This window comes from Lissotriton vulgaris, unplaced genomic scaffold, assembly GCF_964263255.1.
Source record: "Lissotriton vulgaris unplaced genomic scaffold, aLisVul1.2 SCAFFOLD_219, whole genome shotgun sequence".
In the NCBI taxonomy this organism is placed as follows: Eukaryota; Metazoa; Chordata; class Amphibia; order Caudata; family Salamandridae; genus Lissotriton; species Lissotriton vulgaris.
The window spans coordinates 1931775-1959202 of NW_028246735.1; the positions used below are offsets into that span (position 1 = coordinate 1931775).

General features: G+C 47.2%; 1 protein-coding gene across 12 annotated transcripts in view; it reads left to right on the plus strand.

The window, feature by feature from the left end:
* LOC147665765 (butyrophilin subfamily 1 member A1-like) overlaps positions 1 to 27428 on the plus strand; it is a 523821-nt gene that overhangs the window by 275583 nt on the left and 220810 nt on the right. For 8 of the 12 annotated variants that reach the window (XM_086949524.1, XM_086949523.1, XM_086949528.1 and 5 more), the window contains 2 exons: positions 15428 to 15448; positions 25010 to 25030. The exons of 1 other annotated variant lie outside the window; for it this stretch is intronic. In XM_086949524.1, the coding sequence (XP_086805650.1) occupies positions 15428 to 15448; positions 25010 to 25030 (42 nt within the window). The remainder of the gene's footprint in view (positions 1 to 15427; positions 15449 to 25009; positions 25031 to 27428) is intronic. 3 more of the 12 variants (XM_086949529.1, XM_086949533.1, XM_086949526.1) reach the window with 2 other exon arrangements.

Genomic DNA, 27428 nt, shown 5'->3' on the forward strand with positions numbered 1-27428 from the left:
GGTGAGCGTCCCCGTCCCTGGTGTTGTGGCTCTGGGGCGTCCTCTGGTGGCGGAGCCCGGCGCTGAAGTCCTGCTGTGGCCCTGCCTGATCTGGTGGCTATCGTCCTGGGTGCTGGGCCAACGCTGATCGGTGTTGACGCTCTCCAGGGGTCCATCCCTGGCCCTATCTGGTCAATCAGTCAATCTTCAGTGCTTCCAACCCGCGCCCCTGGTGCCGCCCCGGGGCCCCTGAGACAGCTGGCTTTGTGGGATTGGCTATGCCGGTCTAGCTCTGCTCCTGTGCGGATTCGCGGAATGGCGGGTGCTGGTGCTTGGTGGCCTTGACTGCTCCCTGGGTCCCCTGGCTGCGATCCTGATCACCCTGCACTTTCTATCCCATCTTGAGCCCTGACGCCTCTTCTGTTGCCTATCGGCTCCACGGTGCTCGGTCGCGCCATGGGTAAGTCAGATCCCAAGGAGCCGAAAATCGCCTTTGACCTGCGCAGGTTCTCCCGCCAGGATGGCGTGGGCCCTGAGATGACGGATTCTGGCGGGGTTCCAGAGGCTCCCCTGGGCCGGGAAGACGATGAATGAATGAAGGAATGAATGAATGTCGATTTATAGAACGCATATTTTTATTTTTTATTTATTTTATATTCTTATAGAGCGCCAGACTAGACCCCCGAAGGGGTATCTCTGCGCTATAACTGCAGGTATAGAGAGAGTAAGAGAATGTGTCCAAGGATGGGAGGATAGTTAATTAATAGCTGGGAAACAAATGGGTTTTTAGGTTTTTCCTAAACGCCATGTGATTAGTGATTGACCTCAGTCCGAGCGGCAATGAGTTCCATAAAACAGGTCCGGTATGGGCCAGTGCACGTCCACCTTGCCTAGTTTTCTTAATTCTAGGTACTTTGAGTAGTAGCTGGTCGCTGGAACGCAAGGAGCGTCCTGGGGTGTAAGGCTTAAAAATGTCTATAAAATACTTAGTTACCCGGAAGCATCCCAGCGCTAAACCAGAACAGAGAGATCGAAGCGGTAGAAGCCAAAGAAATAAGTGCAAAAGAATTAGGGAAACAGGTGGGTTTTTAGGAGTTTCCGAAAGTGCAGGTGGCAGGGTTCAGCCCGTAGTTTCAGGGGGAGGGAGTTCCACAGTTTAGCTGTGTTAATTGAGAATCGCCTGCCTCCTGTGCGTGCCTTTTTGACTCTAGGCACAATGACCAGATGCTCGCCATCGGAGCAAAGTGGTCTGTTGGCTTTGTAGGGTAGGACTAATTTCTTCAGTATGGGGGGCCCATTACCCTGCAGAAGTTTGTGGGCAATACATAGAGATTTGAATTTTACCCTTTCACGTATTGGGAGCCAGTGCAGTAGTCTAAGTGCCGGTTTGGCTGAGGATCTGACTGGGGTGCCCGTGAGGAGTCGTGCTGCCGCATTCTGAATATGCTGGAGTTTGTTAAGGGTGGTTTCTGGTGCCCCAAGGAACATGGCGTTGCTATAATCCAGTCTGGAAAGGATAAGACCTTGGATAAGCAGCTTCTTAGAGGGGTATGGGAGAAGTGGCAGAACCTTCCGAGCTGATCGGAGGAGGCCAAAACATGCTCCCGCCATTTTTTGGCCTGGGTCTTGAAGAGAGGTCCTGTTCCATCCAGACCCCCAGGCTTTTGATCTCATTTTTTGGGACAGGGGGTTCTCCCAGACAGATGTTGGGGGGCAAGGAGGGCCCTTTATGCCCTAATAGCATGATTTCTGTCTTGGACCCATTCAGTTTGAGGGAGGACTCGCACATCCAGGTGTAGATATTGGATAGGCAGGAGTGGAGGGAGTCCGGGCACTGAGCATGTTGGGATAAGGAGACAACCAGTTGGGTGTCGTCAGCGAAGCTCACAATTTTGATTCCAAATGGGGCGACCACCTCCTCCAGTGGGGCTTATAAAGGAGCCTTGTGGTACCCCGCACTGGAGGGGGATTGCTTCCGATCGTGAGTTGTTCTCCCATACCTGGAAGGTGCGGTTGGTAAGAAATGAGGTAAGGCAGGACAAGGCGGTTCCTACCACCCCCAGCCTTGTCAGTCGCCGAATGAGGACTTGGTGGTTGACAGTGTCGAAAGCTGCACTTAGATCCAGGAGGATCACTGCCACTGATCCTCCTGAGTCCAATATGCATCTTGTCTCCTCAACGACTGCCAGAAGGGCAGTGTCCGTGCCCTGTCCGGGGTGAAAGCCGGTTTGTGAGCTCCTGAGAAGGCCGTTTGACTCTAAGAAATGAGACAGTTTTTGATTGACCAGTCTTTCCGTGACTTTACTCAGTCCCGGAAGAAGAGATATTGGTCTATAATTAGCCAAAACTGCCGGGTCTAAGAGAGGCTTTTTTAGAAGGGCTTTGACAGTAGCTCTCTTCCAGCCAGGTGGGACCACTCCGTGCAGAAGTGAAGCATTAATGAGGTCAGTGACAGGTGAGGCGATGGTGGTTGCAATCTGCTTCAAGATTCGCATGGGTACCGGGTCACTAGGGGAGCCGCTTTTGACTAAGGCCAGGGTTTTAAGTACCTCATCCATTGACACAGGGCCGAAGGCAGTGAGCTGAATGTCGGGCGGTGCTGGTTGGAAGCTGGTATTGGTTCCAGGATCAGCTTGGGGTAGTGTGGCTAAGATGTTAACGATTTTGGTGTCAAAGTAGTTCGCCAATTTGTTACATTTGGTCCCAGCGTTGTCTTGAGTCAGGGGAGGTTCCGGTAGCTTGAGCAGTTCCTTGATGATAAGGAAGGTTTCCCTGGAAGAGTTCTATGAGATTTTGATTCTATCTTCAAAGAATTGTTTCTTGGTGCTGAGCAGAGCAGCCTTATATGATCTCATGGCGGAGCGGTAACCATCTTTCCTCCAGGAGCACTCCAGCTTCTTACATCCTTTTCTAAGGAGTTTCAGCTCGGGCGTATACCAGGGGCTGAGTCGGCTCTCTTCTCCTTTTTGAGAATGTTTTTTTTTGGGAGAATACAGTCCAGAGAGCTAGTAAGCCAGGTTTCAAGGTTAGCATCTGCAATCACAGGGTCGAGAGCCGGAGGGGGGTAAGAATGTTCTAATTTGCAGATCCAATTCTCAACTGAGAGTTTGGACCAGACCCTGTCCAAGACATGTTATTTAGGGGGTTGAGGTGGTCTGGTCATGACTGTCCAGAAGAAAGGGACCAGGAAATGGTCTGTCCACGGGAGAGGCAAGGGGGGGATAGCTTTTAAAGCAAGAGCGTTGGAAAAACTAGGGTAGAGCAGATGTCCTTTGATGTGGGTTGCCCCTGTATTGATAAGTTTCAGCTCATAGGAGGTGAGATCGAGGTGGAGGTCGGTTGCGACCTGGTCCAGAGGGTCATTAAAATGAAGATTAAGATCTCCCAAGATCATAAACTTGGGGGTAGAGGCTGCCAAGACTGTAACCGTTTCTATCAGGGCATTAGCAAAGTGTCTGGGGCATCCAGGTGGGCGGTATATAAGTACGCCAAAGAGGGATACTGTGGGTGAGATTTGTATAAGAAAATGGCAGCTCTCGCATTCGGCAATGCCGATATCTTTTGTCCTACATACAAAGTTGTCTCTGTATAGTATAGCCAGACCGCCTCCTCTGCCAATGGGTCTAATCTGATAGTGAATTAAGAATCCTTGGGGAGAGTACTTACAATATCTGCTTCTGAGTTGAGTGTCAACCATGTCTCAGTGAGAAACAGGATGTCCAGTTTGTGGTCCTGCAGAAGGGCGTTGATCTCAAGGGAATGTTTAGGAAGGGATCTGCAGTCCAGGAGGGCCATTTGGACGGAGTAAGGTTCGTGAGTGGGGGGGTGGGTTGCTAATATCACAGGTGCGGAATACCTTTTCTCCATTATATACATAATGACAGTTCGAGTTTTTAAGGGGTCTTAGTAACATGAGGTCTCCTTGGGTGTAGCGGATGCGTCTCCCTAGCGAATCGGGCATAGGTTTTGGCCCTAGGCCCGGCTGGGCCCGGACGGGCACAGATGGGCTTGCATTTGGCGCGCCTTCGGCGCGCCGGCGGCGCGCCCGCAGCCAGCGTCCGCTGCGTGTCCGGCCCAGGCACATTTTAATAGGGTGTGGAGGGGGGGCGTGGCCTCTGGCCGGTGGGCGTGGCCTCGCTGCCCTCGCTGATGGCGGCAAAAGGAATCTTCAAGCCCGCAGCAGCGTCAACATCGGCTGCGCGGAAATAACGGCGATTCTGAAGGAGGGGGAGTGCTCAGGGCAGAGTGACAACAGTAAGTAAAGTGACAATTTTAGCAAGGTAAAAGTTTTAAAATGAGAGCTAGACTCCCGGCTTCCGCCTCAGGAGCTTTCTGTCAGGCTAGTACCTGCTATTGGCTCAGCGCGTCTTATATAGCGGGCGGGGGGGCATGGCCTCTGGCCGGTGGGCGTGGCCTCGCTGCCCTCGCTGATGGCGGCAAAAAGAATCTTCAAGCCCGCAGCAGCGTCAACATCGGCTGCGCGGAAATAACAGCGATTCTGAAGGAGGGGGAGTGCTCAGGGCAGAGTGACAACAGTAAGTAAAGTGACAATTTTAGCAAGGTAAAAGTTTTAAAATGAGAGCTAGACTCATGGCTTCCGCCTCAGGAGCTTTCTATCAGGCTAGGAAAGACGATCTCAAGGCGATTATGCTGGAGGTGAAGTCAGCGGTTACCGGCACCGCTTCTCAACTAGAGCAGCTCTCAGCCCGCCTCGACACGATTAAAGCCCGGGTGGACTCACATGACAATCGTCTGCTTCACGTCGAAACCAGGGTCTCGGATGCTGAGGACGCTGCCACCCAGGACAGACAGAAGCTACTCCAGATGGACAAAATCCTGGCTATCATCCATGATAAGAACGAGGACCTGGAGGCGCGCTCCCGTCAGAGCAACCTCCGCCTGATGGGTCTTCCAGAATCCACAAATATCTCTAAGATAGAGGACTACATGGATGACCTCCGCAGAGAGCTGTTTGGCGACGTCCTCTCATTCTTCTTCGTTGGTGGAGTGGGCACATCGCTCGCTGGGGCCACACCCTTGACCTGGCATGCCCCCGCGCCCCATTGTGGCTAAAATATTGAATTTCCGCGACTGTGATGCCATCCTCCGGGCGGCCAGGGACTGGGGAACTATCACCCACCAGGGCAACACTCTTTCTTTTTATCCCGACTACACCATGTCAGTGCAAGCTGCAAGAAGAGAATTCCTACCAGCCAAGAAAATCCTCCAGAAGGACAAGGTTTCTTACTCCCTAGCTTATCCGGCAAAACTGAGTGTTCACCAAGGCACTAAAACGCTGATTTTCCCTGACCCAAGGGAAGCCCTCGCTTTTGCCAAGTGCCTGGACAAGTAATCCAGACACTCTCCTGCCGGATCTTCACGCGAGGCTACCAACCAGCTGAGTGACAATGACTGATGGGCTTTGCAGGCTACATTATGCTCCTTATTTTTGCTATTGCTATTTGCTCCTCCTCTGCTGACCGGGGTTGTGCCTCGCCTTTCCCCATCTCTTCTTCATTCCTGCTGCTCCTGGAACCTCTCCCTTTTGTTACATTGTGTATAATGTACTCTCAGATGGTATGTCGTTGCCGGGCGCAGCCCTTTTCGTTCTTTGTATCTCCTCCGCCACAGATAGACTTTACCTTTGCCTATGTTTGTGGTGCCTGGGCAGTCTTGACATACTGATAGCTCTTCGCTTGCTAATAGTCTGCTGTCCTTCTCGAGCTTGGCCACCCTGCTTTACCGCGGGGGTGTTCGCCGAGTCCTGCCATTCCCCACCAGGGATGATTCCCAACTCATTTGTTCTGCTTCCCTGTCCAAGTTTGGGGTCCCTGGGGTGGGGGGGTTTCTCAACCTGATTGGGGGGTTGGAGTGGGAGGTGGAGGGGGGAAACAGGAGTTTTTTCTGCTTGTTCTGTTTTGTGCGGACCTAGGTCTGTGAACTGTGGGGGGTGGGCGGGGGGTCTTGTTCTTTGGTCGCCTTTGTGGCTCCATTACATTGTTCTTTAACTGTTGCTCTGTGTTCCTGCACGCTCTGACGCTCCTGGCATGCCAGGTTTGGGGTTATCTCTGATCGGTGGGTTGGTGGTTTTGTTCTCTTGATAAAACTGAGGCTTTGTCGCGCAGCTTGCTTATTGATGCTCTGTGTTACCGGATGTGCTTCTGCTCCTGCTATGCCATGTTTGAGGTTACTTCTCCCTTTGCTCTTCGGTGAGTGCATTGTTGCGGGAAGGGGATTGGGGTGGGGTTGTTTCCTTGTGGGATGGTCGACCTGTCTAATTGTCTCTATGTTGCCTCTGTTTAGCTGTGAATGCTCCATGATATATGCCATGTTGCGCTTGCAACTCTGCTCATTTCTGTCTGGCTTGGGTGGCTCCCCGATGTGGTCCGGCGCCTGATAGCCGTGGCGTTGGCTTGGCTCCTTTCACCCCTCTGCAGCATCACACTGGCGCTCCTGTTACGGCCCTAGTCCTCTGCTCCACAGGTGCGAGATCCTGCCTCCCCCGGAGTGGCCTGTTTTACATCGGGCTGCAGGCTGTCATGCTCCCTTCATTGGATCCCAGTTTGCTCCGCAGTCCCCAGCCGTGCGGCCTGGTTAGTCTCCCTGCTGCGCTCCTCCCCAAGTGGTGTCTGCTTTTTTACGTCCCCTCATGGCTAATTTGAAGTGTTGGACATGGAATGTCCGAGGCCTGAATGACTATCGTAAGGCCCGCCTAACCCATACTCATTTACAGCGCCACTGCGTGGATGTTTGTCTATTGCAGGAAACCCATTTACTCCCAGCTCCGTTTCTTGGCTCCTGGCATGCTACTGGGGAGAGACCCACTCCTCAACGTACTCCTCCTATGCCAGAGGGGTCTCCATTTTGCAGCACCGCGGCCTTCCTTGGCAAACCTCTAAGGCCTGCATAGACCCTGTGGGTAGATAAGTGATCTTACATGGCCTCCTGCTAGCGCAACCGGTTACCATAACCGCAGTGTATGGCCCGAACTCTGACGACCCCGACTTTTTCCACCACATCTGGCTCTTGATTTCCTCTTGCGGTCCTGTTGCAGTTATCTCGGGTGGGGATTTTAATGTTACCCTCTCCGCAGCGCTTGACAGGTCGGGTGTCTCCCGGGCTAGCCCGCAGGCCGCCTCCGCTCTGTCTTCTATCCTCGCCGATAATGCGCTCTCGAATGTTTGGCGCCATCTGAGCCCGGACGCCAGGCAGGGTACTTGTATTACTGGGTGCAGGGCTGCTGGTCGAGAATAGACTTCTGGGTCACCTCACCAGACGTACTGTCCTGGACGGTTGATGCCACTCATATTGCTCGCACCCTTTCCGATCACGCGCCAGTCCTGCTCATCCTTCGGCCACCTGGTTCTCAGCGTCGGCCTTTCTCCTGGCGTCTTTCCCCGAATGCCCTTAGAGACGCGGTATTCTATGACGAAATTCAGTCCTCCATCACTACCTTTTTTTAGCTCAAAGTGGGATCGGTCGACTCTGCCTCTACCCTCTGGGAGAGCTTTAAAGTGTTTATTCATGCTGAACTTATTTCCAAGCAATCGGGCGTCCTCAGGTCTATTCATTCTGCGCTTGCTTGTCTGGAGGGTGAGATCTGTGACTTGGACGCCGCTCTGCTTCTCAGTCCCAGCCCTGAAATGCTTGTGCATTTGCGCCAAAAACACACCAAATACTCTGATGAGGTGGGTCGTGAGCTGTCTTTTTTGGGCAGAGAGGGCCGTGCCCGCCGCTTCGGGGAGGGGGATCATCCTGGGTGCACTCTCGCCAACCTTTTGCAGCCCCCGCGAGCAGCTTCATACATTACCGCCCTCAGCGACGGTGGCCCGGATTGCACCACGTCCTCGGAGGAAATCAGGACCCGGTTTGCTAAGTTTTATTCCAACCTATACTCCACGGGCTCTTCCCCCTCCTCGGCGGATTTTTTTGACCAATACTTCGAGTCTATAGACTTGGTCTGGCTAGCGGACTACCATCGAAAGTTTCTCGATGAGCCCTTCTCGAGGGAGGAGATCCTGGCAGCAATTAGCAGCCTCCCCAGCGACAAGGCACCTGGCCTGGATGGTTTGTCCGCAGCCTTTTATAAAGCGTTCGCCGCTCTCTTGGTCCCGCATCTTGCCGCAATATTCAATGAATCCTTCAATATGGGTGTGTTCCCAACGTCTCTCCGTGAGGCCCTACTGGCTTCTCAAGCCCGAAAACCTGCTGATCGCTGCGACTCCTACCGCCCCCTCTCCCTCTTTATTATTGCCGACAAGATCTTTGCAAAACTGATTGCCTCCCGTCTTCTATAACTGATGCCCACCATTGCTCTGCCCGATCAATCAGGCTTCATTCCGGGCAGGGCCACCTCACATAATCTTCGTACCATCTTTTCTGTACTGCACCAAATGAACCCCGACTTTCCGGCTGTAGCGGCGTTGCTCGACGCCACGAAAGCATTCGACACCCTGGAATGGCCCTTTCTTTTTTATGTCCTATCCTGAATGGGTTTCAGTGCCCACTGTCTGCAGAATATTAGTTTACTCTACACTGCTCCGACGGCTTGACTTCGGGTAAATGGACTGATGTCGGATCCCATCGCCATCTCTTGCGGTACCAGGCCGGAGTGTCCGTTCTCGCCCATGCTTTTCGCTATCGCAATGGAACCCCTGGCTGCCCGGCTGCGGCAGCACCATACCCACAGGAGTATCAGTTTTTCATCTCGCTCCCTTATGGATTTCATGTATGCCGACGACGTTACTCTTTATGTTCTGCACCCTCAAGACAATCTTAGTCCCTTGGTGTTGAAGGTGATCCGGTTCAGCAGCCTATCGGGCGTTCAGATTAATTGGAACAAATCAGTGCTCTTTCCCCTGACTGACGCCACTCACTCATTTGCGTCAGATTACCCTTTTGAATGGGTGGCTGGCCCCACACACTATCTGGGGCTTTGGCTGTGCAGGGACCCGGACGAGCTTTGGCTCTCCAACTTTGGCCGGGCGGTGGATTGGCTAGAGTCTAGGGTCCCCCAGTGGAGCCGGCTCCCACTCTCCCTGGCGGGCCGTGTAGCCATAGCCAAGATGGTGGTACTCCCCAAATTCCTTTACCTCTTTTCTAACATACCTATTCTTCTCACTTCCTATTTCTTTCGCCCTCTTCGGTCGCTAATTGTGTCGCTGGTCTGGACCGGGCGACAACACAGGATCGCTTACGATGTTCTCACTTTGCCTATGTTGGCTTGCGGGCTGGGCGCTCCGGATTTTAAATTGTACACTCTTTGTACGAAGGCTAGTTTCCTTCATTTTTGGTTGCATCCTATCCCTTACCAGCACCACGTGGCAGTGGAGCTTGATGTCACCTCTGCCTGGCCTCTATCCACGGCACTTTTCGCTCCTGCGGTTTGTCCCCGGGTGGAGATAAACACAGTTGAGATGCTGCGCTGGGCATGGCTATACCTTTGCCGTCTATCAGGTCTTTCCCTTCTATCCACTAACGCCATGCCCATCATCAATCACCCGGCCTTTCCGCCCTTGCAGTAGTCCAGCATGTCTTGCCACGCGGCATCTCGTGGACTAAACACCATTGTGGATCTGCATCCGAATGATTCCTTTTACACTCTCCCTGAGTCCCCCTCCTTGATGGATACGCTTCTATTCTATCAACTGCGTGCCACCTGTCGGAAATTGCACCCGACCTTCCCAAGCCCGCCGCCCACTTTCCCGGCACTGGACTTCGTATATACTTCGGAGTCCCCACGTAAGCTTGTCACAGATTACATGCCTTCACGCTGGAAGCCTCCCCCATCTCATCAACCCGGGCGAGGGATGCGTGGAGCACAGACCTCGGCATGGACATCTCCGACGCAGACTGGTCGTACTGCTGAAATCAGATCAAGCTCTCCCCGAATTACCGGCTCCGCTTGTTTCATTTCCAGTTCTTGCATAGGTTCTATCGCAATCCGGCGTTTCTTCATCTCTTGGGACTGAGTACGGAGGACTCCTGCAGGCGATGCTCGGCGCCAGCTGCTGACTTCGCTCACTTGTCCTGGCTCTGCCCGAGGGTGCAGAGGTTTTGGATGGAGGTTTGCTCTACAACATCTGAAATCTCAGGCGCCGCTGTGGGCCCTGACCCCCTCCTATGTCTTCTCGGACTTGTGAAGCCGTGTCCAGACGCATCCCGTTGGCTCATAGCTATGCTCCTGCTGCTGGCGAGATGCAGGGTTGCGATGTGCTGGGGTCGCCGGCCCGTCCCGGTTGCTGCGGACTGGCTTGCAGATGCATCCCGTTGTCAAATTCTCCTTTCCGAATTTTGGGATCTGATGCCTGCTAAATCGCGTCCTGTGTACATTTGGGGTCCCCTGGTTGCCTATCTCCTCGCCCGATCCTCCTCGAGTGGTGCTGTATCTCCTGCGCTCCCTGCTGCCCCTGGGCCCGCGGCGGCCGCGGAGGCGGCCAATACCTGATCTCCCCCTTTGTTCCCACCCCATGCATGCGCTGCCTGCTCTTTCCCCTTGCTGTTGTCGCTCCCGCGCTCCCTGGTGCTGGCAGCTGCCTGACTTCTGCCCATTCCCTTTCTGGTCATAGCTGCACCTTTGATTCTGGAGCTCCCATCGGGCTTCTGGTCATGGCCAGTGGAGCGGACAATACGGTGACATAGTGCCACCACATCATTGCCTGAACGGAATGCCGGCTGCCTCTTCACCACCCACTGTTTTTGTGCATGGCTGTTTTTGGGAATGCTATTACACCCTGCGCGGTGTCATATTTCGGAGCTCATGACTTATCAAGGGGAAACATCCTTTACACCGAAACTTTTACCACGCAGTGCTGTTACAAAACAAGTATTACAACGAAAACCTTTACAACGCATTACACTGGTGGGCGCTCTAGGATAGGGAATAGTTTTAATTTACTATCCAACACCTTCCCTAGTGTCCACGGGGACTGGAGTTGGAATAGTAAATTAAACTATTCACTATCCAGCACCCCCAAGTGTGATGCGTTGTAAAGGTTTGCGTTGTAATACTTGAGTTGTAACAGCATGCGTGGTAAAAGCATGCGTTGTAACGTCATACATCCCTTATCAAGTGATGTTGTACTGCATCTGTTTTTTTTTCTTCAGAAAATGACAAATAAAGTTAAAAAAATAATAATAAATCAGCCATTAAGACTTATTAGATATCTGGGCTTATTTGTCAACGCAGATCTCTCTCAACTGTTTCAATTAAACTACATAAAAACGCTCAATAAAATTTAAAATGTTTAAAAAAATTGTCGCTATTACCTCTGACAATAGTAGGCCGAGTCTCTTTAGTGGAGATGTAAATTCTTCCTCTACTGATATTCAGTTTTTTAAATCTCCCCTTAAAAATACTGATTTCTTATTTTAACGAAGTAGACAAAACTCTATGGCAGGTTGTATCGGCAAAAAAAGCCCCAGAACAAGCTTCTATTCTCCAGCTAGAATGGGAGCTAACGTGCACAATTAGTAGGTCTTGTGCCCAGGCGGCACAAAAGAGTCCGCCATCTTGATATTACCAGCGTAATATACCAAACCAGTGTGTGGTGGTCTCCCAAAAAGCTGTGTTCACACAAAACTCCCAACAGTTACTGTTAATACCGAGATTCCAAAAAAGTACTGCATCTATAATCAAAGCAGCAACAAATCTTCACGGACACACCGCAGTGGAACTAAAAATGGTGGCCATTTTGACTTGGGACCAAAGATATAATTCACAGTTTATCACTACAGACAAGAAATGGCCCACTGAACATCCAATTAGAACAATATTAAAACAATAATAATAATAATGATAAATGAAATTAAAACTAAACATACACAACAAGAGCTCCAGATCTCATATAAGGAGATATTTTTCTCAATGGCCTGAACATACATGATAGTGGAAAACAAAAAAGCACAAGGGCACATTAAGGTACTCACCAAATCAGATAAGGTTCCTCAATACTGCCACAATACCATTAAGTTATAAGGCGGCAAGTGTCTGCCATTCAACATGTAAATTAAGTCCTTTCTCCACAGTTTTGGCTGACCAGATCCACCTGTTTCCCTTCAGTGTGAGCAGGTGATCAATATCACATCTACGTCTAGAACATTTAACCACCTTTAGTACAAACAATTTCATCTCATTCGGGCCGGAGCCATACTCATGTAATGTTCAACTAGGGATGCAGTAATTATTTTACAACGTACACGCGACTGGTGTTGAATGATATGTTTCTTAACTTCTTCTGTTGTTTTTTCCATGTAGTACAGTGAACACAGACATCCAATGCAATACATTACATTCTTTGACAGACAGTTTGAATGATGTTTCAAAATCCACTTTTTATCATTGATAATACATATTTTTACTACTGATGTGGTAGCACAAGCTGTACAATGGCCACTCGGATAATGACCCACTACAGGTGTCAAGCCCCAAACCTGTTGTAATTAATTAGGTTCACAAGTGTCGTAAGCCCTGACCAGATGATCTCTTAGATTTTTAAAATGCAAACAATTGTTTATCTCTCTGTGTGTTCACTTTCTGTATTAAATGCCAATTTTTTATTATACTCTTTTTTATTCTGTTGGATTCTGTTCCAAATGTGGTCACACAAGTTAGTCTCTTTGATCAGATCCCTGATGTTCTTTTACTTTGAGCAAGGCATCACGATCATAGTACCAGGCGCAATTGAATGAGCGTTTCACAAAAAAGTAAGGATAACCCCTCAAAACCAATTTGGACTTGAGGATTTTTAGCCTTTTTGAAATAGTCTTTCCTTTAGATATAGTTGCGTTTGATCCTCAAAAACTGACCAAAAGAGAGATTAACTTTCAGATTACGAAGATGATAACTCGTGTATTTCAAAAGTGTGTTCCTAGCTGTAGGTTGTGTATATAGACTAAATGATAAAGATTCTGAGTCATAACTAATATTTAAATTAAGAAAGCTTATTGACTGGTTATGGTAGTCAATAGTAAATTGAAAGTTATTGTTTTATCTATTCAACCACAGGAACCGTGCCAAATCAAAAAGGCATCATCAATGTATCTTATAGATTTCTTCAAATTATTTATAAAAGGGTTGTTATTGTAGATAACCTTTTTTTCAAAGGAGACATACAGATTGGCTGGGATTTCTGGACATTAATGATCTATTCCACTGCATATGCACATCCACCCCATTAGATATTACTGAATCAAGAGTATAAGGTAAATTTATAGGCCATTCCTATGTCATTCAACCAAGTACTTACCATCAACTGGCATTAACACTTGGATTTCATCAATGTTTCATGACATCATCATCATTGATTTGGAAAAAGTAGAAATGCATAAATACCTTCCAGTGCAAAATAAGAGACTGTTCCCTACTTTTGGGAGATACAATGAAGAAAATTGTGCCAAAGGGCAGCTATTACCTTTTTATTTTTTAACCATTCCTTTCTCCCTTAACGTCAATAGTGAAAGACAAAATAATTTGCTTAGCTTGCATTTTTATTGACCAATGTTCGTAGAGTCTTTTATGACCATATATATGATATCACGAATATCTGAAATTCCCCTATTGGCTTTCGAAGCAAAAGTAATGCAGGATTGCAGCACAAATCTCAATTGGAGGTCTCACTGGGGATAAGTTGCCTTAATCTGGTCACTGTTTACGTTCCAGCCTTGTACAAGTTGCTAGGCTGTGAAAGGAAATAGCTAACTTGCTATTCCATAACAAAGCCATGCTGTGTGAACCATTTTAGAAACTCAAGAAGAGACTCACTCTTTCCTGCTCTAGCAAATTTAGCATATCACCTCAAAAAAGCAAGAGGGAGTTAGGGTGATAAGGACTCAGCATCCATGTTAGAAATGTTCCTGCTGTTTCATCTCACCATGACAGTATTTACTACTTTTTATAGTCTGTATTGTTAACATTCAGAGTTTATGTATTGAGTTATACGTTTAAAATAAATATTTTTAAATACATGTCCTGTTTCTTAGTGGTTTTGAGTGTGTTACTCATCAATGAAAGGGGGGTTGGAGTTCGACTGTATCCCTGAAAATATCAGACATTGCAATGATTTGTCATTCCCCCGTCTCTTGAATGGCATAATCAGAAACCCCAATCAGACTTCTTCCTTTCAGTATTAGATAATGCTGCTGTATTACTTAGCTACCCTGATACCTAGTAGCTGAAGATTCACATTTTTATACTGACTTTAATTTTAGCATTTCTTTTCAATTTAAGTAAGCATAATAAAATCTTAGTGTAGGATTAGTACAAGGGTAGGCAGCTGAACAGCATCCATTTCCTTTTCTTCATTGACAAGCTTCTGAATTCCAAGGGGTGGTGCAGACTGAACGAGTTAGGGCCATGCACCTGTGACAACTTTTCAGTCCAGGATACAATGCACCTAATAATGTTCGGCGACTTGTATAGTGACATCAGAAAGAGGGTTCTTTTCCCATTACTAAAAAGAAAGGGTTTTATCCAAGTAAAGCCAGCCTTATTATATTTACAGCTACTAAATGACCCCAAGGAGATCTTCTATATAGCCAGTTTCCTTATGGCAGCTGTTAGGTCAAGAAATAGCTGCAAGGATAGCCCATAATTAATGAGGTTTTAGATCATTTGCTTTTATCTTAAAAAAAAAAAAAATAATGATTGATATTTTTAACGAGGTCCATATCAAATTTCTTGGATGCACTATCACTTTTGCCCTGGAATGCCCTTTACCTGATTAGTACTGTATCACGTCTTTTGCACATAGACTGTTACTGCCAGATTGCATTATATTGTTGACACTGTATTTAGTACTTTTGCACATATATGTTTGTATTTTTGTGTCTGTACTTTTATGGTTTTAACTTAACCGAATAAAGTGGTTTGTTGATGATGACAAGCTTCTGAAATATTCCAGAATTCCACAACGGACACATCTGAGCAATGTAGGCTTGGCCCACAGGTTATACCTTATTGCTGCCAATGTGAGTGGACATAAGCATTACCTGTGGTTATGGCATAAATAAGAAACAAATAAAAGAGTGAGGCAGAGACAGACCTATGATGAAGGGATAGTCCAATGCTTATGATTTAAAGTAGTAATATGTGACATTATTTAAAAATATCTTTTCTGCATCACATTATGAAGGCATCATGTAAGCTAAATGTGGGCGAATGCCCAAAGGTTTTACACAGCCTCTAAAAAGATGCACATGGTTGTAGGTCTTGCAATGTTCCAAATGCACATACAACTGTTCTGTTCAATCCTGACTGTTGAATGCTTATTGTGGTGGGCATTTTCAATCTCATCATTTTTAACAATTTTTGTGAATAGCTTGAATTGTGAGAATTTCACCCGACCACAGTTGCCATAAGCATGGAACAACTCTTGCAAGTTTGCCTTTTACATTTTTAGCAATGAAGTATTTAATCTGCACAAGTAATACATTTGTCATCCTTTTTCAGACACTCTTCAGAAAGAAAAAGGTATGTGAAATTGCATTGAAATAAGGGTGAGGGCAAGGACACATCTACTTAAGTAAGAGTACGTATGTTAAAAAACTTGTCTGTATATTGTTACTGCTTGTCATGCATCATTTGCTTTTGATAAAGTTGAGAACTCTATTTTGTGCTGCACAGGGACTATTAGCTGAACTGTGTTTCCTTTACACAAAACCATAAGTCCCCTAAAAAGTGTGAAAAGCAAGTCCCACTCTGCACCCCAACACCAAACACTAAGACACACATCAAGGGTTTTTACTCAATTTAGACTCTTCGACTCCATCTTAAAAATATTCATTAATGACCATTTTCAAGTTCAAAAATCATTTGTTTGCTATTTGAGCAGACATATCTAGGAAAATAATTTCCAAATTATAGTACATCTAAAGAAAGAATTTCCAAATGAAATTTGAGGTTTACATCATTAACATTTTGTTTGTTACATATATTTGAAGCATTTTTATAATCTACATTGAATTTATTACTATTTTACAAACACCCTAACTACTATAGTGACAGACAACTTTATGTCATATACTTCAACAAACCATGCCAATAATTGAAGGGCTATATAAAAGTATAATAATCATAAATGTGATAGGTCAAACATATAAACTATTTATGACTATGTGAACAGAAATATCTTATGAATATCACATTTTCATAATGTTTCAAAAATAAATTAGAATATTTAGAAAATCCCCTCAGATAGATAATGCTACTCGTTCTGAGTTTTCTTTGTCTGTCTAGTTTCACCAGTGGGCAATGTAGAAATAAATTGCACTTCCTCAAAGCAAGATTACATTAGTTTTCTCTATAGCTTCTCAGATAGGTGATTTAATTAAAGCAACAGGTAAGTTAATGAACTGAGCAATAACAGATTGATCTTTTTCTTTTTTTTAACCACATGTTGAGAAGAGCAGCCTAATTTAACTCCGCACTCGGCTGCAATTTTAAGAAATTATTGGATATCCAGGACCAGGTGTATTTCTCCGGTACTCTAGGTGTCCGGAGTTTTTTTTTTAAAATATCTTTTTTATTGCCATTTATACATAAACCAGCACAGTTACTGAAGAAGAGCACGTTCACTACAGCACGTTTGGATTACAGATAGGATAATATTTCAGGTGCACCCTGCAAGGCAATGTTAAGTTTTAAGCTCAGTATCGCATACACAAACAATATTACAGGAGGCAAGAATTCCTGGCGGATACAAGAATCTTTGTAACAGTCAATTGTTATTAACTCCTATTCAGTGGTGAGCTGGTGAGCATCTCATTTTGTATCTTGTCGTCCATATACATATGGTTGTTGTCTACCTTACCATCTCTGCAGTATATGCTCAATCAGTGCCAGGCTGATAAAAGACGGCATTCAAAAAAAGATAAACCATACAAAACAAAACAAACTTTCGACTCCAACTAAATCTTAGCCACCAGAGGTCTGTGCATTTAAAATACGATTGTCATTTAAAGAATCTCCATCAGTGTCTAACAAAAGAGGGGCGGGGGGAAGCAGGTCCCAACATAGATAGGGGAAAGTGAAGGCTCATGGTATCTAAGTAAATACTTCTAGCTATCCGTCGGAGTCAGTCGAGGATGAAATATGGGTCTGATCCGGTGTGTGTCTTTGTTCCCACATTTTCACCGTATCAGCCCAGGGTTCTGCCAGCGGTTTATGCCGTTTTGTAATCCTATCTTCTTGAACAAAGCTTGTTCCTCTGCTCTAGCCCAGCGGGTAACCTCCTCCTCCCAAGCCACCACCAGCGGGGCATGTTTTGTCCACCCAAGAGTTATCCGTAGTCAGGCCAGGATGAAAGCCAAGTCTATAATCCTATGCCCTATTCTCTGTGGCTTGGGTCTTGGAAATAACCCCAGCAGACAAATCTCCGGGGAACACGCTAGTGATCTAGAGAAGACACCATTAAGCATACCCACAATTATGCACCAGAAGTCTACTAGCTCCCCACTGGACCAAATCATATGATCGAAGTCTGCATCCAGTTGTGAGCACCAAGCACAACCTGGTCCTCCCTGCCATATACCACATTTAACCTATGTGGAGTAAGGTAAGTTCTGTGTATAATGTTAAATTGCACTAGTTTAAAAGCTGCATTCCGGGATATTATTTTGGACCGCCCAAAACCCTCCCCCATTCTTTCTCAGTCAATTGTCTATTTAGCATGCTCTCCCATCGCTCTAGCAGTCTAGGCAATAATGGTGAAGCTAGTTCCCTTATTGCCAGATACAACTGTTTAACCAAATGCCCTGCCAAACCCAGAGTCAATAGTGCCTGTAGGGTGGGGTGGGTACCCAGTTCATTCTCTGATATACCCATAATTCTGTCATCGCCCCTCAAATTATATGGTAGTTTAAAATTGTACTGGTGGGAGTTTGTGATATTCAAGAAACTCATCTAACGGTAGCAATTTGCCATCTCTGTAGTAATCACCAACTGTCCGTATGCCCGCCTCTTCCCATCCCACCAATTGTCGGTCAGTAAGAGGAGGACCTCTTCCCACCTGAGGGATACCTGTAAGTGGAATACCGGGTGCGTAGAGCAGGGTTCCCTTGGAACGTGCTATGCATCTATCCTAGCAAGTCGCCGCCACAGAGAGCAACACCCCCATTCGATTAATTCTCTGACGACAATTAAACAACCTAGGGAGCAGAGACATGTGTATAGTCTTAGGGGCTCCGCAAGATCTTCCGATGGATCCCGACCGAAACCAGGAAGACGGTCACCCAGGCACTCGTCACCAGCCAACTGGACTACGGAAACGCCCTTTATGCCGGAACCACAGCCAAGCTACAGAAAAGACTCCAACGCATCCAGAACGCCTCCGACCGACTCATCCTGGACATCCCCCGACGCAGCCACATCTCCGGCCACCTGAGGGACCTGCACTGGCTCCCCGTCAACAAGAGGATCACGTTCAGGCTCCTCACCCACGCACACAAATCTTTCCATGACCTGGGCCCCAAGTACCTCAACGACCGCCTGACCTTCTACACGCCCACCCATCAGCTACGTTCTACAAGCCTTGCTCTCGCTGCCGTGACACGCATACGAAGAGCCACCGCCGGTGGCAGATCCTTCTCCTACCTGGCGGCCAAGACATGGAACTCCCTCCCCATCCATCTTCGGTGGACCCAGGACCATCTCGCCTTCAGGAGACAACTCAAGACCTGGCTCTTCGAGCAGTAGCGGACCCCTTCCCCAAGCGCCTTGAGACCCTGCCGGGTGAGTAGTGCGCTATACAAGTGTTATGATTGATTGATTGATTGAATGATGTAGACAGGTCTCTCCCATCCAACCATATAGCAAGCCACTGAAGCTGAGCCGCCAGATAGTAGGCCTCAAAGTCAGGGGCCCCCAGTCCGCCCGCCAACAGGAGCCTCATGGTCTGCAGCGACACTCTATTCCGACCACCATCCCACACCAAATCCCGCATTATCCCAACGAGAGTCTGGAACCAGTGTTTGGGCACCACAACTGGCAGGTTGACAAAGTAATATAAAAGTCGTGGCAGTTTTACCGTTTTGGATAATGCCATGCGAGCCATGACTGGAAGTTTGAGCGTACGCCAGAAGGCCACATTCGCCCGATGTGTTCTCAAGGCACCCCCTAAATTACCGTCAAATAAATCAGTTTGTGTGTGATAAATCTGTATCCCCAAGTATTTGAAGGAGACCAAAGCTTATTCTAGGCCAGGCGGTAATACTGGTGGCCTCTGGAGAGCCGGGTGCAGCGGTAACACAGATGTTTTCCGCCGATTCAAGCATAGACCAGGGAGTCCCACAAATTCTTCCAATATGCGTATCGCTGTGTGGATCCCACTGAGGCCAACCCGCAAATATATTAACACATCATCAGCATATAGCTATATAATGTGTTCGGCCCTTCCAGGGGTATCCCCAATATACTCCCTTCTTGTCTAAAGTGTTCCGCCAGTGGTTCCATCGCTAGTGCGAAAATCTGGGGCAACAGGGGACAGCCCAGTCTGGTGCCTCTATGAATGAGATACAGAGTCGATATTACGTGGCCAGTACGCATACGTGCTCAAGGTTTTGTGTATAGAAGACAAATCCCCTTCTGCCATCCTTCTCCCATCAGCATTTTCTCCATTACTGCTAGTTAAAAATCCCAGCGTAAAGAATCAAAAGCTTTTTCCAAATCTATCACAATTACTAGTGCATCTGGGAAGTTCCCTATATCCGAATGGAACATGACGTGGTACAGTCGCCGAAGGTTGTTGGACGTGGATCATGTAGGAATAATACCTTTCTGGTCCTCATGAACCAAGCACCTCATATGAGGTAAGAGCCTAGTCCTCAGCGCCTTGCTCAGTATCTTACAATCCATATTTAACATGGATAGTAGTCAAAACTCAGTCAATTGGGCATGTGTGTTTTTGGTTTCAGGCATTATTAATTGAGGGCAGCAGTAGCTGTTCTTTAAGTGCAATGGCATACACCTGTGCTAGTTTTGCGGTTAGAATATCTACAAAGGTAGCGTAAAATTCAGCAGGGAGGCCATCAGGTCCCAGTGTTTTCCCTCCAGCCATATCTCTGTTAGCCATTCTAATTTCTCCTGCTGTAACTGGTAGTGCCAACAAGGTTTCAGTGTCGCGGTCTAAGCTTGGCAGTCTCAAGCCTTCGAGATATAAAAGGGGTTCACCCTCCCGGCTCACCTCCAGCAACCCATAAAGCGACTCATAATAGGAATGAATCGCAGCTTTAATAGCCCTTGGAAAGGAAATTATCTGGCCCTGTGCATCCGTTATAATGGGGATAGTTGTACCTCTACTTTCCGGCCTAATCAACCAGGCCAGCAATCGTCCAGCTTTACCTCCCTCCATGTGCTGTTTCAATTGGTAGGTTTTGTGGTCTAATGCCCTCAATCTATCCCATGTGAAATTATAGAGGCTTTTCACTTCTGCCAATTTACCCTGCAAACCAGAATCACCTGCAATTTCCCTATCCAGTGTCAGGATGTGTCCTTCTAAGTCATCTAGTTCCTGGGTCACCATCCTTCAGATCCCCACCTTCTGTCCCATACAGTGTTCCCGGATCACCACTTTAAACACTTCCCATTCCACTAATGGGGAGCTTGCTGTCCCTTGATTTTCGGCAAAGTAGTGTCCCAAAGCTGCAGAAAGGAGTTGGCAGAAACCATCATCCTCCAACAACGCTGGGTCCAACCACCACAAGGGAATGGGGATCCTCTCAGGGGTGGGTGTAAATCGCAAGAGTAGGGGACTAGGATCAGAAAGAGATCTACCCAGACATTCCTCCCGTCACCACATTGGACAATATCCAATCTTGTGTGTAAATCATATAAATGTGAATAATAGTAGTATTATCTGCGTTGTTTATTTTGTAACCTCCATATGTCCAGCAAGCCCCATCCCGCAGTCCAGCTACGAAGAACCTTCGCCGTACCCTTTAGTGGAGGAGTCGATCGATCCTACTCCACATCATACACACAATTGAAGCCTTCTTCCACTACTAAGTTTCCATGTGATATTCCTGCCAATTTACCCAATAAATGCTTTGAGAAAGGGAAGCTGCTCCCAGTTAGGTGCATACACACTGCATAGCGCTATCTCTTTCCCATTTAAAGTGCTGTTGATAACTACAAACCTCCCCTCTGTGTCTATTATTTTCTGAGTGAGGGAGAAGGGAACCCCCGGGTGGATCCATATTAGCACGCCCTTGCAAAGGCCGAGTACGTGGTTTTAAAGAGTTGTCCTCTCCACCTACGTCTGAGTATAGTAACCTTGATCTCCGTACGGTGCGTCTCCTGTAGGAGGACCACATGTGCACCCCTGCGTCTGATATAATTCTGGATACTCTAGCGTTTCAAGGATGAACCCATACCTCTAATATTCCACGTTAGAAATCTATACTCCTCCACTCGATCAGCATTGCCAGCAATTAGCATGTACAGCCCCTTCCTTCCATCCCCCATCCGCCCACAAAATCATGCCAGATCATCCGGTGTATAGCAACAATCCCAACCATAAAACTCCCCAACCCACAAGCGGTCTGACAACTGTCAGCTTCCCAAACTTACAGTAATACTGCATAACAGTTACCTACAACAGGCAGTTAAGGCACCAGGCTACGAGTACCAGTGCCTACGGGGAAGCGTGGTCTTCCCTCTCAGCTTATTTAATAGTGAAAGAGGCAGGAAGGCGTCACAGCCTGGCGGGCCGTTCTAACCCCACCCAGGTACGCCCACCCAGATGCCCACCCAACCATTCCCCAACAGAGCAGAAACATAAAATAGAAAGAGAGAAACTTATCACAGGTCACATGAGCTCATCAGCCGTTTGAGGAGTCACTACAGGCATAGAACCACTATCAACGTGTGAGTCATCAGTCTCAGAGTTCTCAGTTCTATATTTCGCTTCCGAGTCCCTGTCCAGGGAGGCGTCTCTGCTACGTATCATGACAGACATGGCCTTCAGTGCTTCTGCTCTTTCTATTGCTGTCTTAGGAGCACTTGGTTTCATTGTGGTCTATCGTCTGTCGTCTCCTCAGTCGTTTCTCGTGGGTTACCGATTCAGGTCTGTGTTCCGAGCGCGGTCTAGGATTACCCTCTGTTCTGTAGGCCTCAACCCATTCCCAGGCCGTCTTGGGATCCTCATAGAAATGAGTTTTCCCATCTAGCATTATTTTGAGTTTAGACTGGAACATCAGTGCATACTTAATCCCCTCAACCCTCAGTGCTCTTTTTACTTCCAAAAAGGAGGTATGGAGTCTCTGCACTTTCATCGTGTAGTCTGAGAATAGGAACACCTTGGTATTATCCACTTTGTAGGGCCCAGCTGTTCGTGCTCTCTTTAACAGTAGGTTCCTGTCTCAGAAATGGAGAAATTTGGCCACCACAGCTCGCTGTGGCCACCCAGGAGCCGGTGATCTGGCTGGCACTCTGTGCACACGCTCCAAAGTGTAGAATCGCAAGAGTCCTTCAGGCGCCTCTACCTCCCGGAGCCATGTCTCCAGATATTGGGCCATGTCCGATCCTTTCACTCCTTCCGGAAGTCCAAGGACCCTTACATTGTTCCTCCTAATGCGTCCTTCTGCATCCTCTGTCCTCCTTTCTAGGACATTGACTCTGGTGGTCAAGTCTCGACCTGTGCAGCGAGGGTCTGATGCGCAGGAGTAAGTGTACTCCAACCTACCTAGTACCCCTATTCGATGTCGACACAGCGCACTGATGGATACAAACCAATGACCTTTAGTCCATGGGGGCCGTTGGGTAAGGGTTGAGCAATTTAACAGTCCCACCTCAAGACAGCGGCCAGTCTGTGGGTGCCTGTCCCACTCAGACTGGAACGTCAAGTAAGACTATGAGCAGCGGAGGGTGACGGGTGACAATTTGGGCCCAAATCCTGCAGAAAAGTACTTCATGCAATTTCCAAACTTACTCACCCCAGGATAGTCCCTCCTCCACCTCACTGGCCAACCCAAAGGTACTCAAGCTCACCCGTTTTTGCAGTTTGTGGTGGCGGTGCAGGGAACGGAACCCCCTTCTCATGGAACGGCACCGATCACGGTGAGTGGAGAAGGTCGAGCAGCAACACCTCTCTCAATCGTGCAGATTCTCAACCCTCTCAATTGCTGGGGGAAGGTCTGATATTAGCCGTCTTCAGGCAGGTCCAGGTGGCCCTGCTCCTTGATCCTGACTCTCCCCACTCCACAAGGCCTCAGGAACCATGGGGATCTCGGCAAGCTCTGCACAAGCCAGCATACGCCTCCCACCGACTGTGGGCCGCTGGTCTATTATCTGCTACATTCTCTTCAAGCAATAGCGCACACAACCGATCCTCCGACTTCACAGCTAAGCGCTCATCTCATGCACCACCCCAAGGCTGACGATCCTCCCGGTGCTTGTACTTCACTCACCGCTCTTCACTGAGGCCGCAGCGCTGCTCCCCGTTGTGGGCTTTCAGCTCCCGTGTGATGTCTGAGCGCACTTCAAGGCTCGCCGTTCTCGCAGTCCCAAACTCAGCCTCGGCATCACACCAACTTCAGATGTAGTCTGTTTTTCTTTAATGTGCCTCCAGGCCATTGGATATGCCTGCCGGTCACCGCTGCCGTCCGGTACGGGTGACTCCGTCCTATGTTCTGTGGTCCTTTTCTCCTCAGGCCACCATTTTACTGCAGCGATCTCCGCTTGGTTACGATTGTTTGGAAATTCTCAGCAGCTACTCGGGGTCAGCATACGCCAGCAGCCTCTAATAGTTCTTGTGACGTGGGCCCCCAGCATTGCGCCGCTGGGACCTGGTGGAGTCACCTATATTCAGGATAATTAACCTGGCTGGTGCGGAGCTCTCAGCTCACGTGTCCACCATCGTTGGCTTCAAAGCCACGCCCCCCCCCCTAGGTGTCCAGGGTTAAATCCAAGGGCAGTGCCCTGTAGGGGGCCGAAGTATGGGGCACTTGAGGTAGAGGAGAATACAATCTTGAGAGCACTGAGTAACCTCCTGTATAATACTCCGCTAATACAATTAAGACGAGATCTGGGCCTTAATTCAATGACATATGAGACCTAATTGAGGTTGTTACATTATTGGAGAAGTTTGAAACACTATGCAGATCTTGCCGACCATCGTGGACCCTTGGAGGAGCTAGTATTACAGGACAGTCATGTTGAAATTAAGTGGTTATCTTATGTCCAAATTTTGCTAGTACACATCGCCTTTAGGGAACCCATGGGCCTACTCGGCATCCCTGAATTCCAGAATGTGTTCGAAGGGTTGCTTAGTTCTCTTTTTTTTTATTTTAACCTTGATTTTCAATTTAAACCCTTCTTGGATTTTACTAACCAATTTGCTGCAAAGTCCCTTTACCTTAAATACCTCCTGGAAACTTTACCAGTAATGTCTTTATTATCAAAGTGGAACCATCTAAATTCAATAAGTACTGTATGTCAAGTTTGCCAACAGCCAGATGAGTCACTAGTGAACGTTATTTTATTCTGTTCTGGTTATACCTGGCCAAGAAAAACATGGATCATCCCTTTTTGGAAGCAATTTGGATGCCGTCTACTAGAGGTTGCCACACGGTTCCTCTGTACAGTATCCTCTCAGTTAGTTGCTTTGCGGTATCCTAGTACCTTCCTTGGAGCAGGTCCATCAGATACAGGGTGCTGGAGTGATTGGCTTTCGCATTATGCTTTCTCTTTGTCTCAGTCTCCCAGTACCGATGTATTTGTTATATGATGCTTAGCATCGGTGTCCTTTATTTGTTGTATTTTACCTACATATCTTTTTAAATGCCAATTGTAACTAATTATACAATATTTTATTTATTACATTTTGAAGGTACACTTCCATTGATCATTTAAATTTTTTAATGGCATGACACAGCACCGTGTTGTAAATCGAGTTTGTGTATCTTTAGTTTTGCATATGTACTGTATATGTTTATGTACTTTTATGGTTTAAAACTCTGAATAAAGTATTTGATGATGAAATATTTTGCACATCTGAAAACAAAGTTAAATTAGTTTTCCCTACATTTTCTCTTACAGGTGATTTAATTAAAGAAAGAGGTAAGTTTATAAATTGAGCAATCATAAATAGATCTTATATAAAAGTAAATCTGAAAGAAACATGTTAGTTATAGATTCCTTACCTTAGAATTACCCCCAGGCGTCAGACTGGATCTGGAAAGTTTTTTCGTCAGCAGTACCCCTGCACGTCGAAAGGTGGCGTTGGTAAGCTCCGCGATCGCCATTTGCATCGTGGTTGCCGGGATGACGTTGCGGTAGCTACTTAGACGCCGCACTCGTGCGTTGACATTAGTTCTTTCTTTTTCTGCCCTAGCCAGCGCAGATCAGGGAAGAGCGGTACCTCTAGTACAGTTTTGACTAATCTTTTTGCGACTTTTGTCAACTTCTTTTTCGAGTCGTATGACACCTGGTGTACGAGGGATGCCCAAAGACTTTGCGGGAGCGGTCCCATAAGTTACTCGAGACTGGGCAGTTGGCTCCATGCTGCTCCAGGTCCTGGTCCCGTGGGAGGTCAAGGGACTGGTCGCGGAGTCATCATCATCATCATCACTCCTCGTTGAAGTCTTTGCACTCGGGGTCAGGGAAGTCGAAGCACAGGAAGAAGTCAAAGAAGCACAGTCGCTCTTCGACTTCCCCTTGCCTGTTGGATGGCGCAGCACAGGGTGCGGGTGGTGCCAATCCCACAGCTCTGTGTGCAGAACCTCCAGGGTCAACTCCGGGCTTCCCTCACTTTCCGGGATCGTGCTCGACATGAGATACAAATAGATCCCATCCTCTGCTATGGTAGAAACACTGACTTTGTCTGGCCAGAACACCCCAAGAGGTAAAGGCTGCTGCTCCAGTATCCCTTTCTGGCTTTGAAAACTCTTTTTATTTACCTATAGTCAGCATGCAATGATCCTGGAGAGGTCCATCAGGAGCTCCGTAGTGGCTCATAGCTGTTGGAGAATGTGTCAGGAACCCTGGGACAATCCCATTCTGACTTTCCTATTTCCATCACGTTGTCCTTTCGGACGCTACAATTTCAACTTTTATGGCTAATTTCAGTCTTTTTAATTTTTTTTCCTAGAAAGCGTGAAGTTTTAGAGCAGCGAAAAAATACTAGAAATGTCGGCACCATTTGCACCTGCTGTCTTGGGTTGTATCAAAATGTTATCAATATCTTCTCACTATGATGATCGACATTGGTGCATTTGCAACAATGAGCATTTGTCTTATTTTGATATAATCAGCAATCAAATACTATAAAAATCCTATGATCAGTCTTTAGCTAAATAGTAGCTTCCCTCCAGGGATATTGAGGCAGAGGTCATGCAGGCTGGTTGCAGAAACCTCAGTCGGAGGCAACCGCAGTGAGAAGTGACCTTCAGCCGGTTGCTGTTTATGTTCCAGCTTCTGCTGCAACTCTGAGGGGGGCCAGCCCAGACGGAGTATCATATTAGCACACATGGCAGGGCTCAGAATACCTGGACCTTTGAGTTGTTTTTCATGACACACTCAATATAACAATTACTACAGTATAAGGGAAACCTTTGTTGTAATATTGGGTACTTCCTTCATGTGAGATGGGGATCCCCCATTCACTGTAGCTCTTTGGAGTTTCACTTATAATAGGCATAAAACGTATTCCCCCTTCTGTGATTTCTAAGTTTTTAATCCCATGTTTATTTAATCTGTTCAATACAAATGACACGACCTCTTGCAATGGGTATAAATTACAGGGCACAAGTTACAAAACATCTTCTTAACAGTGACGTCCTTTAAAGAGGGCTTACAGTGGTATACATTTCCTGTACTAGAACCTGAGCAGTATTTGAGATGTCTAGAAATATCAGGAATGCCTGTACCATAAGTCCCTGCTGTGCAGGATTGTTTATAAATGTCAACAGTGTCACTATGGTAAAGGAGTTGGCTCATTTGCTGCTTGATTGTCTTGTCCTATTCTTACTTTAATGTCTGAAAACCTGTCATTGTTTTCAAAATAAAAAGTAGGATAAGATAAAATTGGACGTCAGATAATATAGAAACTCAGATATCGGACCATGCATAAAGAACGCCTTGGGTATCGAGGCAAATGTTATGTGGCAGTGAGGAGATGTGGCCTTCAGCAGGTGACGGTTTATGTTCTAGCCTCGCACACACTGCTAAGCCACTGATAGAAAATACCTAGGGGCTTATTCTCAAGGACCTATCGCCGAGTTATCGCAACTTTAGTGCAGCAAACGTTGTGATAAGTTTTACGCACCATTCACATGCTGGTGCTCACAGCCGATAACACCACTTTTCCTGCGGTAGCATCTGCAAAAAACATCGCCACAGATGACACCGGCAACTAAAGCTAATGAGATGCAGAGTAGGAGTTCCCGGGGTCACAGCTCACTCAGAGCAGTACGCCGTGAGGACAACGGCTTACACCTTGCATCTACCTTCCTCCACA